At 46.0% G+C, this 20,425-nt stretch overlaps 1 protein-coding gene and 1 non-coding gene across 2 annotated transcripts; one reads left to right on the top strand and one right to left on the bottom strand.

The window, feature by feature from the left end:
• The first annotated feature begins 9,670 nt into the window (after window positions 1-9,670).
• TRNAE-CUC (transfer RNA glutamic acid (anticodon CUC)) lies at window positions 9,671-9,743 on the top strand. The gene has a single exon. It is a non-coding gene; the product is annotated as a tRNA-Glu (tRNA).
• Window positions 9,744-16,197: 6,454 nt separating this feature from the next.
• On the bottom strand, window positions 16,198-17,559 carry LOC147973510 (uncharacterized). Its single transcript, XM_087525026.1, has one exon. It carries the CDS (start codon window positions 17,554-17,556, stop codon window positions 16,198-16,200), a length of 1,359 nt encoding a protein of 452 aa, XP_087381152.1. The 5' UTR covers window positions 17,557-17,559.
• Window positions 17,560-20,425: the final 2,866 nt, after the last annotated feature.

The following is a 20,425-nucleotide window of genomic DNA, read 5'->3' as shown; positions in this document are numbered from 1 at the left end:
CTATTGCCATCTTTGGTAGGCAATTCTTCAATGAGGCATCTATCTCCCTTAGGAATTTATTTCTTTCTAGTGATTATCAAACTCTTAGGCACAAGATCAAAAAATTCATTTGTAACAATTGGTTCCTTAATGATAGCAAGAAGATTGGGATGAATACTTATAGATTTAAGAACCGCAGTTTCCTTACTAGATGATTCACCCTTATTTTTAGGAACATACATAAGCTTGGCAATTTTAGTAGGAAGACTTGGAGTATTCCTTACGGAAGAAAAAGCGGTTCCCAAGTTCGTAATGATACGCTCAAGTTTATCGATTCTAGTGGAATCTAGATTTATTTTCTCATTAACTATGGGTTCTTTTTCCTTAATATTTTTCAAAGTCATTCCTACCTTAGATCCATATTGCGTAATTTGATTGTGGATCTTTTTATCTAGATTTTCAATTAATTCAATGGTAGCAACTTTATTTTTAATAATTTCAAGTCTTTGCATAACATGCTCCAAAGTTAACATAGTTCCATCAACCAAAAGAGGTGGTGAGCCAAATAAATCTAACATAGCATTATAAGAATCAAAAGTATGGCTACCCAAGAAATTCCCTACGGTAATGGTATCAAGGATATATCTATACCAAGGACTAGCACCTACATAAAAATTGCGGAGAAGAACTGAAGTAGATTGCTTCCTGGTAGATCTATTTTGAGCATTGCAAATTCTATACCAAGCATCTTTTAGATTTTCTCCCTCCCTTTGTTTAAAATTTAGAACTTCATTCTCGGGAGACAATGGAGAAGATAAGAGACTAGCCATAACGACAAGCAAGCAAACTAACACACGAGCAAACAAAAGGAAAACGGGAAAAAGAGGCAAATAGAGAGGGAGAGGGAGGATATATAGAGAGAGAGCGAATAAAACAGCAAGGGTGAAGTGGGGGAGAGGAAGAGGCAAATGGCAAATAATGTAATGCGGGAGATAGGGATTGTGATGGGTACTTGGTATGTTGACTTTTTCCCAGACTCCCCGGCAACGGCGCCAGAAATTCTTCTTGCTACCTCCTGAGCACTACGTTGGATTTCCCCGAAGAGGAAGGGATGATGTAGCAAAGTAGCGTAAGTATTTCCCTCAGTTTTTGAGAACCAAGGTATCAATCTAGTAGGAGGCTACGCTCGAGTCCCTCGTACCTACACAAAAACAATAGCTCAACGCAACCAACGCGCTTAGGGGTTGTCAATCCCTTCACGGTCACTTACGAAAGTGAGATCTGAGGGAAATGATAAATAATATTTTTGGTATTTTTGGTATAGAGGTGCAAAGTAAAAAGTAAAAGCAAAGCAATAATAAAGTGATGGAGATTGATATAATGAGAAAGAGACCCGGGGGCCATAGGTTTCACTAGTGGCTTCTCTCAAGAGCATAAGTATTCTATGGTGGGTGAACAAATTACTGTTGAGCAATTGACAGAATTGAGCATAGTTATGAGAATATCTAGGTATGATCATGTATATAGGCATCATGTCCGAGACAAGTAGACCGGAATGATTCTGCATCTACTACTATTACTCCACTCATCGACCGCTATCCAGCATGCATCTAGAGTATTAAGTTAAAAACAGAGTAACGCCTTAAGCAAGATGACATGATGTAGAGGGATAGTTTCATGCAATATGATAAAAAACCATCTTGTTATCCTCGATGGCAACGATACAATGCGTGCCTTGTTGCCCCTTCTGTCACTGGGAAAGGACACCGCAAGATCGAACCCAAAGCTAAGCACTTCTCCCATGGCAAGAACAACCAATCTAGTAGGCCAAACCAAACTGATAATTCGAAGAGACTTGCAAAGATAACCAATCATACATAAAAGAATTCAGAGAAGATTCAAATATTATTCATAGATAGACTTGATCATAAACCCACAATTCATCGTTCTCAACAAACACACCGCAAAAATAAGATTACATCGAATAGATCTCCACGAGAGAGGGGGAGAACATTGTATTGAGATCCAAAAAGAAAGAAGAAGCCATCTAGCTACTAGCTATGGACCCGTAGGTCTGAAGTAAACTACTCACAATTCATCGGAGGGGCTTGGATGATGATGTAGAAGCCCTCCGTGATCGATGCCCCCTCCGGCGGAGCTCCGGAACAGGCCCCAAGATGGGATCTCGTGGATACAGAAAGTTGCGGTGGTGGAATTAGGTTTTTGGCTCCGTCCCCGATCGTTTGGGGGTACGTGGATATATATAGGAGGAAGGAGTATGTCGGTGGAGTTTGAGGGGCCCACGAGACAGGGGGGCGCGCCCTCCACCCTCGTGGCCGCCTCGTGGCTTTCTTGACGGAGGGTCCAAGTCTCCTGGATCTTATCTGATGAGAAAATCACGTTTCCGAAGGTTTCATTCCATTTGGACTCCGTTTGATATTCCTTTTCTTCGAAACCCTAAAACAGGCAAAAACAGCAATTCTGGGCTGGGCCTCCGGTTAATAGGTTAGTCCCAAAAATAATATAAAAGTGGAAAATAAAGCCCAATAACATCTAAAACAGTAGATAATATAGCATGGAGCAATCAAAAATTATAGATACGTTGGAGACGTATCAGTAAGTCTTCAGGTGACTTCGAAACCTTCACAGACTCGGTCACTCGACGATCCACAATTCTTCTTGGATGCTCTAGACCATGACGCCTAACCATCTGGAGGATGCACAGTCCTCAAAGGTAACAAGCGTCAGTTCCACACAGGAACAATCTCTTCAGTGATGCTCGATCACTTTGGGTCTGTGGGTGTTTGGGTTTGGGTTTTCCTCACTAATGATTTTCACTCAATGTCCTCGGAGGATGGAATGCTCTCAATGACAAGTGTTAGTTTCTCTCGGAGCACCCAACCAGCTAGTGGTTGTAGGGGGCGTGTATTTATAGCCTAGGGAGCGGCCCGACATGATAAGACATAAATGCCCTTCAATAATATGACCGTTAGGTGGGTAGGATATTTTGGACAGCTGGCGCATAGCACAGCAACGGTCGGAAATTTGAGCTCTCAAATTCCTCAAGGCTATCATGTTCGTCACTTGTAGGAAATCCGCGCTAGTGAATTCCTAATTCCTCGGTCAGAACAAATTCCTCAAAGAACATAAGATCTTCATCTCTGTCACTGAAGAAATTGACTGAACTGTATGAGATTTTCAATGGCTTCACTCGAAAGGATTGGGTATGTGTAGGATTTTGAGATGAGCATCACTTGAAAAATTTTCCTTAGTTTTACCTCAACCCCCTTTAACAGTACGGTGTTTCCTATGACTCAAGAAAGAGAAAATGAAACTACAAAAACAAAAGTCTTCACGCTTCATAATCCTCGCATCATTATCGAAGTCCTCAAGGTCACACCAATTTCCACACTTTCAAAGTCTTCAAGAAAACCAAAGTCTTCAACGGAAGACATTCATTTTTAGGAGTCGACTTTCATCGTAGATATCAAACTCCTCATAGACTTATATAACATGTGTACACTCACAAACACATTAGTCCCTTAACATATATGTCTTCAATACACCAAAATCACTAAGGGGCACTAGATGCACTTATAGTTAAACCTCCCTCACCGATTTTTTCTATCCCGCCAATTTATTTAAACTGGTTTTTAGCCCAATGATCTATCTAATCCGATTTTTATCTACCAAATTTAGTAATGTTGTTATGGAAAGTTTTCATCCACTGTGATCCTTAATCAATCTTTAAAGACCAAATCTATGGAGAAAAATTAATGTTTCATAACACAAGGCACATTTATGGAAAGGAATCAATGTCAAATGCATCATGGATACATTCTTAAATTCTTCGATTAAAGAGTTTTTAGCTCTTTATATTTTATTATGGTTGTCGATATATCCATTCACATATCACTCTGAGAAACCTATTTTGTTGGGAGAAAAAAAGTAATAAAAGGAGAGCGATCTACTGGTAAAAAGGAAGTCGCCAAGGTAGTCTGGTGTACAAGAAGATTTTGAATATGTATGCAAGATACAGTTAATGTTGAATTATTAAAATATATATGCCCTCGTTGCAATGCACGAGAAATTAACTAGCATCAGTGGTAGGATACTTGAAGTGTCATTATTATGTTTTGGTACAACAGTTTTAACTGAATCTATCATTGATGTGAGATTATGTGGGATGCCCACTTGTCCCGTTAAATTATGTGGAAATATGTGGGCCTCCTACTTATATTATGCGACAGATGTGGATCTGGATCTGGATGGGGGTTGGTGTTGTTCTTCTCAATTATGGCTATCTGAGCTGAATAGTTTTCCTACTTTAGAAAATGCGACAAATTGCATTTCACTATAGATAGATTTGCAGCAAATTGCATGAGCGAGCAATTCATATTTTTCATCAAGTTAGACAATTTTTTAGTTGTGATCGAAGGCTAAATGCATTGCTTGGACACAGTGCCATGCGTGCCCAACAATGGACATCATATTTTTGTGGAATGTACGACATCCAACAGTATGTTACAACATGGCAATGGCTCGGGAGACATTGGATCTGCCTTCTTTTCTAGGGTGTATCACGGGCGACACACGCCTTCTACCCCTTGATGGGGGGTGGCAGACCGGCACGAACACGGGGGGACAGATCAAGGCGGAGAGTGGGGGGGTTGGCAGGGGACTCCTCCTTGGTTGTCCGTGGAGAAGTACGGTGTGAAGGAGAGAGGGCACCATGGTGAAGGTGAGGTGGGCATCATCCGGCTTTAAAGGAGATGGATCTAGCGAGAAATGTCCAGCTATGGCGGGAAACCGAGCGGGAAAAGGAAAGGGTGCATCATGGGATGAGGTTTTTGGGTTGGGCCCACGTGTTGGAGATAACATGATGGATAGTTTGGACAACCACATTTCCTGCAATGGGAGGGGATCAAAGTGGAGAGTGGGGCGGTGGTGACCGACACAAACACGAGGGGAGGGGATCAGGGCGGAGAGTGGGATGGTTGGTGGGGGACCCCTCCTTGGCGGTCCGTGGAGAAGTATGGTGTGAAGGAGAGAGGGCGCCATTGCAAAGACGAGGTGTGACCAACAATGGACATCATATTTTTTTGGAATACACGACATTCAACTCTATGTTACAATGTGGAAATGGCTCAACAAACATTGGGTCTGCCTTCTTGACTCGAGGGGGCGGCGTCACGGGCGGTGCACGCCTCTTACCCCCTGATGGGGGTGGCAGATAAGCATGAACACGGGGTAGGGGATCAGGGCGGAGAGCGGGGCGGTTGGTGGGGGACTCCTCCTTGGCGGTCAGTGGAGAAGTACGGTGTGAAGGAGAGAGGGTGCCATAGCGAAGGTGTGGTGGGCATCATCCGGTTATAAAGGAGAGGGCTCCAGCGAGAAATGTCCCTCTACGGCGGGAAACTGAGCGGGAAGGGGAGTGTCGGTGTCAAAACCGGCGGATCTCGGGTAGGGGGTCCCGAACTGTGCGTCTAGGCGGATGGTAACAGGAGACAAGGGACACAATGGTTTTACCCAGGTTCGGGCCCTCTCGATGGAGGTAAAACCCTACTCTTGCTTGATTAATATTGATGATATGGGTAGTACAAGAGTAGATCTACCACGAGATCAAAGAGGCTAAACCCTAGAAGCTAGCCTATGGTATGATTCTTGTTCGTCCTATGGACTAAAACCCTCCGGTTTATATAGACACCGGAGAGGGCTAGGGTTACACAGAGTCGGTTACAATGGGAGGAGATCTACATATCCGTATTGCCAAGCTTGCCTTCCACGCCAAGGAAAGTCCCATCCGGACACGGGACAAAGTCTTCAATCTTGTATCTTCATAGTCCGAGAGTCCGACCAAAGGTTATAGTCCGTAACTGAATCTATCGTTGATGTGAGATTATATGGGATGCCCACTTGTCTCGTTAAATTATGTGGAAATATGTGGGCCTCCTACTTATATTATGCGACAAATGTGGATCTGGATCTGGATGGGGGTTGGTGTTGTTCTTCTCAATTATGGCTATCTGAGCTGAATAGTTTTCCTACTTTAGAAAATGCGACAAATTGCATTTCACTATAGATAGATTTGCAGCAAATTGCATGAGCGAGCAATTCATATTTTTTTTCATCAAGTTAGACAATTTTTTAGTTGTGATCGAAGGCTAAATGCATTGCTTGGACACAGTGCCATGCGTGCCCAACAATGGACATCATATTTTTGTTGAATGTACGACATCCAACAGTATGTTACAACATGGCAATGGCTCGGGAGACATTGGATTTGCCTTCTTTGCTAGGGTGTATCATGAGCGACGCACGCCTTCTACCCCTTGATGGGGGGTGGCAGACCGGCACGAACACGGGGGGACAGATCAAGGCGGAGAGTGGGGGGGTTGGCAGGGGACTCCTCCTTGGCGGTCCGTGGAGAAGTACGGTGTGAAGGAGAGAGGGCACCATGGTGAAGGTGAGGTGGGCATCATCCGGCTTTAAAGGAGATGGATCTAGCGAGAAATGTCCAGCTATGGCGGGAAACCGAGCGGGAAAAGGAAAGGGTGCATCATGGGATGAGGTTTTTGGGTTGGGCCCACGTGTTGGAGATAACATGATGGATAGTCTAGACAACCACATTTCCTGCAATGGGAGGGGATCAAAGTGGAGAGTGGGGCGGTGGTGACCGACACAAACACGAGGGGAGGGGATCAGGGCGGAGAGTGGGTGGTTGGTGGGGGACCCCTCCTTGGCGGTCCGTGGAGAAGTATGGTGTGAAGGAGAGAGGGCGCCATTGCAAAGACGAGGTGTGCCCAATAATGGACATCATATTTTTTTGGAATACACGACATTCAACTCTATGTTACAACGTGGAAATGGCTCAACAAACATTGGGTCTGCCTTCTTGACTCGAGGGGGCGGCGTCACGGGCGGTGCACGCCTCTTACCCCCTGATGGGGGTGGCAGATAAGCATGAACATGGGGTAGGGGATCAGGGCGGAGAGCGGGGCAGTTGGTGGGGGACTCCTCCTTGGTGGTCAATGGAGAAGTACGATGTGAAGGAGAGAGGGTGCCATAGCGAAGGTGTGGTGGGCATCATCCGGTTATAAAGGAGAGGGCTCCAGCGAGAAATGTCCCTCTACGGCGGGAAACTGAGCGGGAAGGGGAGTGTCGGTGTCAAAACCGGCGGATCTCGGGTAGGGGGTCCCGAACTGTGCGTCTAGGCGGATGGTAACAGGAGACAAGGGACACAATGTTTTTACCCAGGTTCGGGCCCTCTCGATGGAGGTAAAACCCTACTCCTGCTTGATTAATATTGATGATATGGGTAGTACAAGAGTAGATCTACCACGAGATCAAAGAGGCTAAACCCTAGAAGCTAGCCTATGGTATGATTGTTGTTCGTCCTATGGACTAAAACCCTCCGGTTTATATAGACACCGGAGAGGGCTAGGGTTACACAGAGTCGGTTACAATGGGAGGAGATCTACATATCCGTATTGCCAAGCTTGCCTTCCACGCCAAGGAAAGTCCCATCCGGACACGGGACAAAGTCTTCAATCTTGTATCTTCATAGTCCGAGAGTCCGACCAAAGGTTATAGTCCGGCTATCCGGACACCCCCTAATCCAGGACTCCCTCAGGGAGGGTCCGGCAGGAAAAGGAAAGGGTGTGTCATGGGGCGGCGTTTTGTGTTGGGCCCACATGTTGGAGATAACATGACGAATTGTCTGGACAACAACATTTCCCGCGAGGGAAGGGAATCAGAGTGGAGAGCGGGAAGGGTGGCAGATCAGCGCGAACACTAGAGGAGGGGATCAGGGGGAGCGAGGCGGTTGGTGGGGGACTCCTCCTTGGCGGTCCGAGGATAAGTATGGTGTGAAGGAGAGAGAGCACCATGACGAAGATGAGGTGTGCCCAACAACGAACATAATATTTTTGTGGAATACACGGCATTCAACTGTATGTTACAATGTGGCAATGGCTCGGGGGACATTGGATCTACCCTTTTGGCTCGGATTGGGGGGGGGGGGTGTCACGGGCGGCGCACAGCTCTTACCCCTTGCTAGAGGTGGTGGATCGGCACAAACATGGGGGAGGGGATCAGGGCAGAGAGGAGGGCAATCGATGGGAGACTCCTCCTTAGCGGTCCAAGGAGAAATACGGTGTGAAGGAGAGAGGGCGTCATGACGAAGGTGAGGCGGACGTCATCCAGTTTTAAAGGAGAGGGCTCCGGCGAAAAATGTCCCTCTATGATGGGAAACCAAGCGGGGAGAGGAGGGTTCGGCAAAGAAAAGGAAAGGGTGCGTCGTGGAGTGAGGTTTTTGTGTTGATCCCACATGTTGGAGATAACATGATGAATAGTTCGGACAACCTCATTTCTCCTCCATATATGGTCTGGATATGGGAGAGCCCGTACCGTTCAGACGATTGGATTTTGGAGAGCCTGCTAGGCTCCATTTGATCCGAACACGTTCGGATGTACGAGAAACAAATTGTTTGATTCATTTGTATGCATTGTATCCTGTAGCAATACACGGGCGTTCTACTAGTTTATATCAGTTGCAATGCACAAGCAATTATCTATCTAATCAACTTAAAAGGCTAACACAAACCAACCGTCCCTCAGTCACGACCATAGGCGGCTATAAACCTCATAACTCCCCAAAAGATTTTTTTTTACGAAACAAGAAGAACAATGAAACAGAGGCGCTAAATGAGCAACTCGATAACTAAGCATTCATGGGTAGATGTTTGAAGACGGCATGACAATCTCAAATTGCGAGATCAAATAGCCCATGTGTCCTCTGCGGCCATAGAAGCCTCCACTGTTGAAGAATGAAGATCATATGATGTGAACAAGCCAAAAGAAAAAAATCATTCAGATGTCTAAATGTTACGTGTATGTATTCCAAAGTGCCTACCAAGTCGCCGTCATCCTTTTCCAAATATAATAAGTAACCCTCTCTCTCATTGCACCTAATCCACTCTAGGAACTTGCTAGGATTCCATCGCAGTACATAAAGGGCACAAGCTATATGAGGGGCCCTGGCTGGTCAAATTTTGTGGGCCCGTAGCAATCATGCAATGCTTGCCACACAAAAACACTTAACTTCAAAAGTGGACTTTTTTTTTCAGAGTTTAGCCAAATGAAGGGTTAAGGCACTATACATGGAACTTGTGGAGTACTCCCCATTCTTATTGCACGCGCACAATCATCATCTGGCTTATCAGAGAGATATCACAGAGTATCTGTATAAATTTCCCAAATAATTTGTATCCTCGCTACCAGATGATCTCTTGACTAGACATCCAACATTGCGAATTCAAATCATTACCCTTAAGGATGGCATCAGGATTAGTAAAAATAAATAAAAAGTCCAAGGAAATGAATCTTGAGATGAGTGTGACCCAAGTGTCATGCCAAAATATAACCCTCCTCCCATTGCACATATTAAACGCGACGCCCCACCTGAACATGTTTGATTTCCTGCAGAGCTAGCCTAGTGGATCTCAGTAGGACAATTAACTTTTTTCATGTTGATCTATCTCGTGCAAATGGAAGGGTACATTCTTGTTAGTACAAGAAACCAACCAGGGTAAGTTAAACGTGCATCTCCTCGGCTATGTGCGTCTAGTTTGGTCCTTGCGACGGAATACAACAGTACATTATAAGATGCATTTGTCCTAGACAATCACAGTCCGTCGTAGTCTAGGTGGTTAGGATACTCGGCTCTCACCCGAGAGACCCGGGTTCAAGTCCCGGCGACGGAAATGTTTTGCATTCTTTTACTACTTATTTTTTAGCATTTCATTGATCCATACACTCCTTTGTCAGAAAGTATGGTAGCTTTCGCCAGTTCTCTTCCAAAACCGTGGCTTTGTTTTAAACCTTTGGACAGTTGAAGCTCTCCTACATTCTCTATAGGTTCTTCAAAAGAAACTGTGGAAACAATGTATTAGTTTCCCGGCAAAAAAAAGCATTAATTTCATTCCCTTTCAGGATCAGAAACACACAAAAAAAAAATACAATTACGCAGCATACATTTTACCCAAGGACAGTTCTGAGTCTTCCAAGTCCTTTCCAGGGTTTGTCTGGGATCACAACTCAAATCTCGTTGCAGGTATGTGTTAAACATTGTCACGTATGGATATGGGCCACCGTCGGTTGGGATAGTTAGAAGAGATCTCTTTGTTTTATTTTCATATTTATCTCTTGATGTAATCCTCTCTATCTCCATGTATCTCTCTGGTGGTTTCAACTACCTCGATGTATGCCTCCTGCGAAAGCTGGCCTCGCCATATCAATATATATACGCGGGCTCCCATATTACGGGGGTTGAGACGCTTCTACAAAACCTAACATGGTAATCAGAGCCTCCCTCTTCCCTCTCGTCTAGCCTCCATCATCGATCTCCACCAACGCATCAAAACTCGTCTCGCCATGTCTTCCTCCAGCTCAACTCTCTCCTCCGCTGGCCTAAACAACACTATCTCAGAACCCCTGACTCGCACGAACTATGTTCTGTGGCGAGCTCAAGCCCGATCTCAGATTATAGGAGCGGGCCTCCTAGGATACCTAGATCAAACAATTCCAGAACCACCAGCCACCATCACCTCAAAGAACGCTGAAGGCAAAGATCAGATCGTTCCAAACCCAGCCTACTCCGCCTGGTTGATCCAGGATCAACAGCTTGTAGCCTATCTCCTTCGCAATCTCTCGAAAGAAGTTCTGGTGCAAGTCGCCTCCTTAGAAAAATCCCACGCCATCTGGACTGCTCTCGCAAATATGTGTGCTGCCCAGTCCAGGTCGCGAACCAACAACTGCCGCGCCGCCCTCTCCAATGCCCAGAAGGGTTCTCAATCCGCTGCTGCGTACTTTGGTCAGATGCGTGCACTCGCAGATGAACTTGCCATGGCTGGAAAGCCTCTTCTCGAAGGAGAGCTAATTTCCTTTCTTATTGCTGGCCTTGACATGGACTATCAACCCCTCATATCCGCTCTTGATGTTCGCACTGAGCCTCTCTCCGCCGACGATCTGTTCGGCATGGTGTCGAACTTCGATCAGAGAGTGGAGATGTTCCACGAATCTGGATCGGGCGCCTTCAAGTCCTCCGCAAACGCCACCGCTCGCGGACGCGGTGGCCCTCCCAAGGGCAACCGTGGTTTCCCCAAGAGTGGTGGCAACAATGGCAGCAGCAACGGCGGCTTCAACAACGGCGGCAACAATGGTGGCTACCGCGGCGGCGGCGGCCATGGAAACAGCGGTGGCAATGGCTACCGCGGCGGCGGTGGCGGCAACTACAACAACTACAACAACAACCATGGTGGCGGCGGCGGCTTCTACAACAACAACGGACAGCCGCGTCACTACTACAACAACAACCAAGGTCGCCACTTTGCCAGGTATGAGGAATATGAGAACAAGTGTCAGATTTGCAAAAAAAAACTAACCACATCGCAAAAGAGTGCAAATGGCGTTATGCAGAGGATAACTCCCAGAGGAAACGAGTTGCGGCGGCAGCAGATACCTCCTACGGAGTTGACTCCAACTAGTACCTTGACTCCGGCGCCAACGAGAACATTACCTCTGATCTTGAGAAGCTGACCATGCATGAAAGATATCACGGCAAGGAGCAAATCAACAAAGCAGAAAACGCTGCAGGTATGATGATAAGTCATGTTGGTCAGTCTATTGTTAAAACCCCACATTGTGATATTCATCTCAAAGATGTCTTACATGTTCCAAGTGCATCAAAAAATCTCCTTTCCGTTCATCGTATCACACTTGATAATGGAGTTTTTATTGAATTTCACCCATTTTTCTTTTTTATCAAGGACCAGGTCACGAGGAGGGTCCTCTATCGCGGTAGATGTGTGCACGACCTCTATCCGTTGATTCCCAAGTTTTCCAAGTTTAATAAGCAAGCTCATGGAGCCTTCAAAGTCTCTTCAGAATGATGGCACAATCGTTTAGGCCACCCATCTTTTTCTATTGTTTATCAAATTCTTAGTAAACATAAGCTACCTTTTGTTGGTGAGCATGATCGTGAAACTATTTGTGATGCTTGTCGGAGGGCAAAAAGTCATCAATTGCCCTATTCTATTTCTACCAGTGTGTCCACAAAACCCTTGCAACTTATTTTCTCTGATGTATGGGGCCCAGCCCCCTCCTCTGTTGGTAGACACACATATTACGTGAGCTTCATTGATGATTATAGCAAGTACACGTGGATCTATTTTCTTAAGAAACGCTCCGATGTTTTCCAAGTTTTTCACAACTTCCAATCCCTAGTTGAGAGAAAATTTGATAGCAAAATTATTGCCATGCAATCAGACTGGGGTGGTGAGTATGAAAAACTCAACTCCTTTTTTCAGAAAATAGGAATTTCTCATCATGTTTCCTGTCCTCATGCTCACCAGCAAAATGGCTCCGCAGAACGTAAACACAGACACATTGTTGATGTGGGGTTTTCACTCCTTGCCGCTGCCTCCATGCCCTTGAAGTTTTGGGATGAGGCCTTCCTCACTGCAGTTCACCTTATAAATCTACTCCCTAGTCGAGTTAACAATGAAACCCTAACTGAGCGCCTCTTTCACACCAAGCCAGATTATACTTCTCTCCGTGTTTTTGGGTGTGCGTGTTGGCCTAATCTTCGTCCTTATAACACTCACAAACTTAGCTTTAGATCAAAACAGTGTGTTTTTCTTGGCTATAGTGCCCAACACAAGGGAGTCAAATCTCTAGATGTGGCCACGGGACGTGTTTACATCTCCCGCGATGTTGTTTTCGATGAAACAAAATCCCCCTTTGCATCCCTTCATCCAAATGCTGGTGTCCTTCTTAAACAAGAAATACTTCTACTTCCACCTTCCCTATCCGGCGTTGATCACGGGGGTGAACACAATAGTACTGATCAACCTTTGACTACTCATCATGTTTTGCCTGAGTTTATTGCCACAGATTCGTCATCAGGAGAAAATTTGGATCCAAGCGGGCATCATTTTATGTGCCCCCCAGTAGGAGACACCGAACCATGAGGTGGATCCGCCTCGGGATCGCCCCTGCAGGCGGCAGACAGATCCGCTTCGGGATCCGGCGCTGCAGCGCCTGATTCTGCCTCGGTGCCCATGCTCCCCGTAGTGGACAGCGGCAGCGTCACAGGTGGGTGCATGCAACCCACCATCCAGCGCCAACCGGAGGAGGGCACATGGAGGGGACCAACCGCAGACTCGCCTGGCCCCAGCGCCAGGGCGGATCGGTCGCCCAGCCCACGGTCTCCTGTGCCAGCGACAGGATCTCCCTCGGGATTGGGATCGCCAGCATCTGACGCTGACGCAGGAGGATCTCCACCTCCTGGATCGCCTGTGCAGCAACAACTTGTGGTCTCTCCTGTGGCACAGCGCACCAGATTACAAAGGGGAGTTACTACTCGTATGAATTACAAAAACTTCTCCAAATTTGGCATGTTATGTACTACTGGTGAACCTAATAGTTTGAAAGCAGCTCTTGATGATCCCAGGTGGGAACAGGCAATGGAAGAAGAGTTCAAGGCCTTGATGAAAAACAAGACATGGCATCTTGTTCCCCCTCGGCAAGGCAGGAACGTGATTGACTGTAAATGGGTGTATCGAATCAAGAAGAAATCTGATGGCACAGTAGATCGTTATAAAGCAAGACTTGTGGCAAAGGGCTTCAAGCAAAGGTATGGCATAAACTACGAGGACACGTTTAGTCCAGCGTTAAAGCTGCAACGGTACGTCTTGTACTGTTAATTGCTGTGTCTAGGGGATGGAGTCTTCGACAGCTAGACGTACAGAACGCGTTTCTCCATGGTGTTCTGGAAGAGGGAGTGTACAGGAAACAACCTCCTGGGTTTGAAGATAAAGATGCACCTTTTCATGTGTGTAAGCTTGATAAGGCTATATATGGATTAAAACAAGCACCTAGATCATGGTACTCACGGTTAAGTATGAAACTGCAAGCACTTGGTTTTATTCCATCAAAGTCTGACACCTCCTTGTTCATCTACCATAAGCATCAAACCTTCATATTTGTCCTCATATATGTTGATGATATTATTGTCACCAGTTCTTCAAATGGAGCAGTGTCAGCTTTACTCAGAGACCTAGGGTCAAAATTTGCCCTCAAGGATTTGGGAGACTTGCATTTCTTTCTGGGTATTGAGGTAAACAAAATTAATAATGGCATTCACTTGTCACAAGCAAAATATGCAACAGAGCTGTTGAGCAGAATTGGCATGGCAAATTGCAAATCCTCACCGACACCCTTGTCTAGTTCAGAAACTTTGTCTTTAACAGAAGGAGAACCTTTGACTCAAGAGGACATTACTGGGTACAGAAGCTTGGTGGGTGGTCTTCAGTACTTAACTCTTACCAGACCAGATATCTCTTTTGCAGTTAACAAGGTGTGTCAGTTTCTCCATGCACCTACCACAGCTCACTGGACAGCAGCCAAAAGAATTTTGAGGTACATAAAGAATACTTTAGCCACAGGTCTTACGTTTCAGCAGTCATCTTCCACACTTGTAAGTGCCTTCTCAGATGCAGACTAGGCTGATTGTTTGGATGACAGAAGGTCTACAGGAGGTTTTGCTATATTTTATGGTCCTAACCTAATTTCATGGTGTGCCAGAAAACAAGCTACTGTGTCCAGGTCAAGTACAGAAGCAGAATATAAAGCATTAGCAAATGCCACAGCAAAGGTCATTTGGATTCAATCTATGCTTAAAGAACTTGGAGTACCTCAAGTTCAACCTCCCTGTTTGTGGTGTGACAATCTTGGTGCCACTTATTTGTCTGCTAACCCAGTTTTTCATGCCAGAACCAAGCACATTGAGATAGACTTTCATTTTGTGAGAGAACGAGTTGCCAATAAACAACTTGATGTTCGGTTTATTCCTTCCAAAGACCAGCTTGCAGATGGTTTCACAAAGGCCTTACCAACCAGAAGCTTTGAAGAATTCAGGCGTAATCTCAACTTAAGACAATTGTGATTAAGGGGCGTGTTAAACATTGTCACGTATGGATATGGGCCACCGTCGGTTGGGATAGTTAGAGGAGATCACTTTGTTTTATTTTCATGTTTATCTCTTGATGTAATCCTCTCTATCTCCATGTATCTCTCTGGTGGTTTCAACTACCTCGATGTATGCCTCCTGCGAGAGCTGGCCTCGCCATATCAATATATATACGCGGGCTCCCATATTACGGGGGTTGAGACGCTTCTACAAAACCTAACAGTATGAAGGACAGATTACTTCTGTCTAACGTTTCACAAAATTCAGTACACAAGTAGGTAACAGAATAGGCAATACCACAATAAAGAACGAGTGTTAGCTTTAAGTTGTTCCAGGCTTGATTAGTGGACTAACCCTAAACTCTACAACCAAGTCGGTTCTTTAAAACATCCACAAGCATTCGGTAAAATAAGACAGTCCGGAGATTAGACACACAAGGGAAAACTCAGTTGACCTGATACGAGGTGGCCTATTGTACATGTTCCTTTGACTAACCCACTCCAGCAGCACACTGAAATTTTTGAAGAAAAGCAACAGGTTGAAGAAGATTGTCACGATACCATATGGTGCGATTCTGAATATAGTAATTCATGGTACCAGCAAAATCAGACAGCCATTGAGCAATGCTGCCATGGCGTTACCTGCACACCCCTTCAACAAAATGGCCAACCAGCTCAAATGCAAAGACAGAACATGGGCTAACCACAGCTTAGTTCACTAGAAAAACAGCGCTTAGCTCAATTAAAAAAACAGTGTATGAAGTCTTGCGTTTCACTAGGACACAAGAGCAAAAGTTTTCACGGTGAATGCCATTAGATTGATGTAACAAACTGTCGCGCTGTGTGTCGCGTGTCCAGAATATTCGTGAACTTCTTCAGGAAAGAGATGTCTCGATCGTCAAAATCAGTCGCGAAGCCAACTCTGTGAGCCATGGCTTAGCACAGCTAGGTAGAGAGCAGGTGAAAACTGCAGTTTGGCTAAGAAATTTCCCTCAGGAAATTGCCATAGCTATGAACACCGATTGTATCTCTATTGCTAGCTAATATATTCACTCTTTCCTCGCAAAAAAAAAAAGACTGATGTAACAAACTAATAGCCATCATTATGATGATCATACATAAGGAAACACGTTCAATGATATTATAATTAATGGTTGTCATACCATCAACAAACCAGGTTAATGGCAATTAAGATGCTCCGTTTGTCGCCAAATTCCTACCCATTAATGTCCTCCATCTGCCTTGGGTCTTCTGCCTTTCTGCATCCAAAGACAGCGAGCCATCGACGACAAGGTTCGTGATCGCGAGGCAGGACAGCCAATCTATCTCATATGGGCAGAGGAAGTACTTCTTGGTCACATGCGCACTGTCGATCCTCCTCATCGACCTATCGCTGAGGCTGAACACAAAGAGGCCTTCCTCATCGATCCAGAGCACCACCGTCCCACTTTTGCCTCGGAACATCTCCAACCTGACCTTTGCCCTGATCCCCAATGTGGCCACCCGCTGCGGCAAGGAACTTCTCATGTCAATTCTTTCAGAAAGCACCCAGCTGCTCGAGTCAGTGCCAAGTGCATTGCTGTGCTTCCAAAGTAACATCTGAAGCCCTTGCACGATGAGCAACAAAATCCCCCCGTCTGCTGAACTCCCCAACACTGGAGCCTTGTTGCGCTTTGCTTCGGATGGGAGCTCCAGGTATGACAATTCCATATTGCCAATGTGCAGCGTGGCAACGTGAGTGAGCGACATTTGTTTCCAGCTACCACAGAGCCAATGGATGACACCACCAGAAGCAGTGGCTGAGGATGATACCAAGTAAAGGCCATGCATTAGATGAGGAACTCCTTGAGATCTCGTCCATGTTCCAGTCTTCGAGCTGTAGCATTCACAGATGAAACGATCTCCCTTTTTTATCCAAATGCCGGTCAGTTGGAAGGACTGGGACATGCATCCATAAATGTTGACATCATTGGTGACAAACAAGGCATAATGGTCAGGAGGTACATATCTGTGGCTAGGAATCTCAAAGGTTTCGCCAGTGAGAGGATTGCAGACACATAATAAATCATTCAGGGCCTGACCGTTGGGCGTGGCAACTTCTGATTGGCGGCGGAGGACCAGGAAGTTGTCCTGGGATGCAATGGGCTTATAGAAGTTAAGGCTTGCACCAAGACCTGGAATAAAGGTCTCAAGGGATAGTGGCTTGATAGCATTGCGAGCAGATTTGCTGCCAACAAAGTGCGACAATTCAGACATCCGCATGAAGCTTGGTGCCAAACAGCGGGTTTTGTCAATGTAATACTTCCAGAGGTCAGAGGAAGACCTTTTCTTGTCCTGGTAAAAGAAGCCAAGAAGGAGGGACGGGGTGAAACCGTGGTCGCGATGCCGCCTCCTAAGGCGCTCAAGGAAGGCCGGGTCCTTGATGAGATTGCGCCAGAACTTGCAGGACGAAGCGAGGCGGGCAAGGGAGGCTGGATCAGAGATGTGTGTCGGGATCTTGTATAAGATGTCCATAGGAAGATGCGGTGCTGCATCGTCGTCCTCCATTGGTCTTTCCCTGCAAAGAAAAGTGATGCCCCATGTGCGTGTTCATGTCAAGACTTAAAAAAAATGCCCCGGGGAAAATATCACAATTTTTCTTAGGACGACTTAACAGAAGAATCTGATTGCAATATCGAAACGATGCATTTCAACAAACCCCCACAAGAAGACTGCAAGTTCAGTTTAAACTTGAAAATATCCAACAGAGCTAAGGTTATTTTGGTAGAACCATGATAAAAGATGCGACGGCGGGCGATTCGTGAAGCTACAAGGTAGAAACACATCCCCCACTTTTTTCAGCAGCATTAGGGATAGTTTCTGACGAAAAATAAAAATATACAACTGTTTGAATTAGCACACGCTGTTCTGTTCATCGACGTTAGGGTTAGGCCTCCAGAAAATATCCCCAACTGTTTGAGCCTCCATTAGCCTACCACGGTCAAAATAGAACTCTACGCAGCAACCCCCGCGCACGGGATCCCTGGGGTGGGACTAGCAATCGATCGATTTTGCTGGGTCGGGAGCTGACAGTGTATGGCGGAGGCGGGGGGAGCAGACAGATGGAACTAAGACGAACTAGACTCTAAGAACAGCCGTCAAGCTTCGAAGTGGAGAGACCTACCCAGGAGTAAGAGAGATACCTGGCCGCCGACGCCGCCGCCGCCGCCTTCTCGCCACGAGCTGAGCTGCCTGTCTACTGGTGTGCCGTCGTGTGCGGGGAGAGGACGAGAGAAAGGTGACTCCGCCGTGAACAGGCACCACGTCCACGTGTACCGCTCGGTCAATACAAAAGGCCGCTGAGAGTGTTGTATGGGCTGAGCAAAAAGCCAAGAAAGGCTTTGCCCAACTCAAACAGGCCATATTGTGTGATTCATGCTCCCATTTACGGCCACGCCACGGCCCATTTATGTCCTCGATTTTTTATTAACAAAAAGGTATATTGATTAGCAGATTATAAAAAACTGTGCTGTACAAAATAATTCACGTATTCTCAAAAAACATATCATGTATAGAAGATAAAGAAAAATTCACGTATGTACAATAGAAATCATATGTCTGTAATAAAAAATGTTCATGTATGAACAACTATTCTCAAATGAATGAATGTAAATGTTTTTCTCATGCATGAACATTTTTTCATATGAGATGAATATTTATTTCCAAGAAAATAAACAATTTTATTTTTCATATGCAAAGTTTCTCCATTTTAAGATTTTCTTTTCACAATATGTCTTATTAAATAACAAAAATGGGTGGTCGAGGAGGCGGTCGCTGGTGTGCGGCGTAGAGAGGATGAGCATGAAGATGTTGGTGAAGGTGGCGAAGTAGAGGTCGAATACGGTCATGGCATGTATGATCACTAGGTGGGTGTCGTCGGTATAGGAGTGCGGATCCACCAACATGAAATCAGAAGGTTTTTGCGGTGGAGAGAAATAGGGAGGGTTTGGCCTTTCCTGGTCAACACAGCGAAATCCTTGGTGCTTTTGCAGCGAAATCGGAAGGCTTTTTCCCTCGCTTCCGATCAAAAACTCCTCAGTCACTCCCACGATCACATTTGAGAGATGCGGCGCAACTTGCAGAGGAGCCTGTCAAAACTAAGAATGGAATGGTTAGTGATATCATGATGGTGCAACTTGCGGGTGAGAAACTGTAAGTTGCTTAACAAGAGTAAATAGCATAAAACTACTAGTTTACAGGTTAGGGTTCCAAAAAACTACCAGTTTTTAATTTTTCTCAGAAAGCTACCAAACGCGCGGTCCGTTGTTTCAAAAAACCCAAACCCACGGTGACTAGCGATTTAACCGTTTTTCTGACGGATTGGGCCCATCTGTCAGCCCACGTGGCCACGCGCACTCACGCCGCGGCAGTTAACGGTCGTTAGCCGACGCGGTCCGGTCGGAACCAAAGTAGGCGGTTGGGCCACACACTCTCTCACTCCCCCTCCTCCCCCCTTCTCTCCCCCGCAATGACCTAGGTGGGCGATGGCGGCGGCGCAGCCAAATGTCGTCGGCGGCGAGCTATTGAGCCAAGGCGGCACCGGCCAGGAGGGCGGTGGACAGTCAGAGGTGGACAAATGGCTAGGCAGCTCGAGCTTCCCGGCGCAGCGGTCGCAGCAGCCATCACCGCCCGCGGCTCCTGTGGATCCGGCGAGCTCAGATCCGGAAGTCCGTGCGGCCAGGCAGTGGCGAAGCGCATCCACGCTGATCCAGCAGGCGGCCACCATTGGGCGTCGTCCTTTGGTGGAGTGAGGTAAACACTGGTCAATGTTTCTGGTCTGGGTCCTTTAGTTAAAATTTTTGGGTGCTTTAGTTCAAATTAGAACTAGAGATACTCCCTCCGTCACGGTTTAGAAGGCATACATCAGAAATCTCTGGGACAAAGGCGTTTCACGATTGGCTCTAGTTTCCTTTGCATGCGACTGAAAAATATCAGCGTAGTTAATAGCACAGCGCCTAATTGCTTGAAAAGTCAATGCGCAGTAACCCATGGCCACTAAATGAGCAGCCCTCACGCATGCATTGGTGGAGACCGATTCCAGCGGGTATTTTTCCCTTGCATGCAGAACTAGCTTTTACACACACGTTCATACCATGCATGCATCAATTACACCCCGCCGTGAGCAGCGTAAGATTCACACGGTCGCATCTCGCATGCATACAGTACTAGTAGGAGTAATTGTATTGGCGCCTTAAATCTTGTCTATTTTGGAAACATGCGTAAATCTAACTGTGCCTTCTAAACCGTGACGGAGGGAGTAGTAATTGTTTGTTCTTGGCATGCTACTGTATTTTATTGGTTAAGTGAAAGTGCGTTATATCGACTAGAGGGGGGGTGAATAGGCGATTTTTATGAAAATCTTCAAAACGTGAGAGTT

This window comes from Triticum urartu, chromosome 5A (genome assembly GCF_056163025.1).
Source record: "Triticum urartu cultivar PI428250 chromosome 5A, HENAU_Tu73, whole genome shotgun sequence".
NCBI classification, from domain to species: Eukaryota; Viridiplantae; Streptophyta; class Magnoliopsida; order Poales; family Poaceae; genus Triticum; species Triticum urartu.
This window is presented reverse-complemented; position numbering and strand designations above follow the sequence as displayed.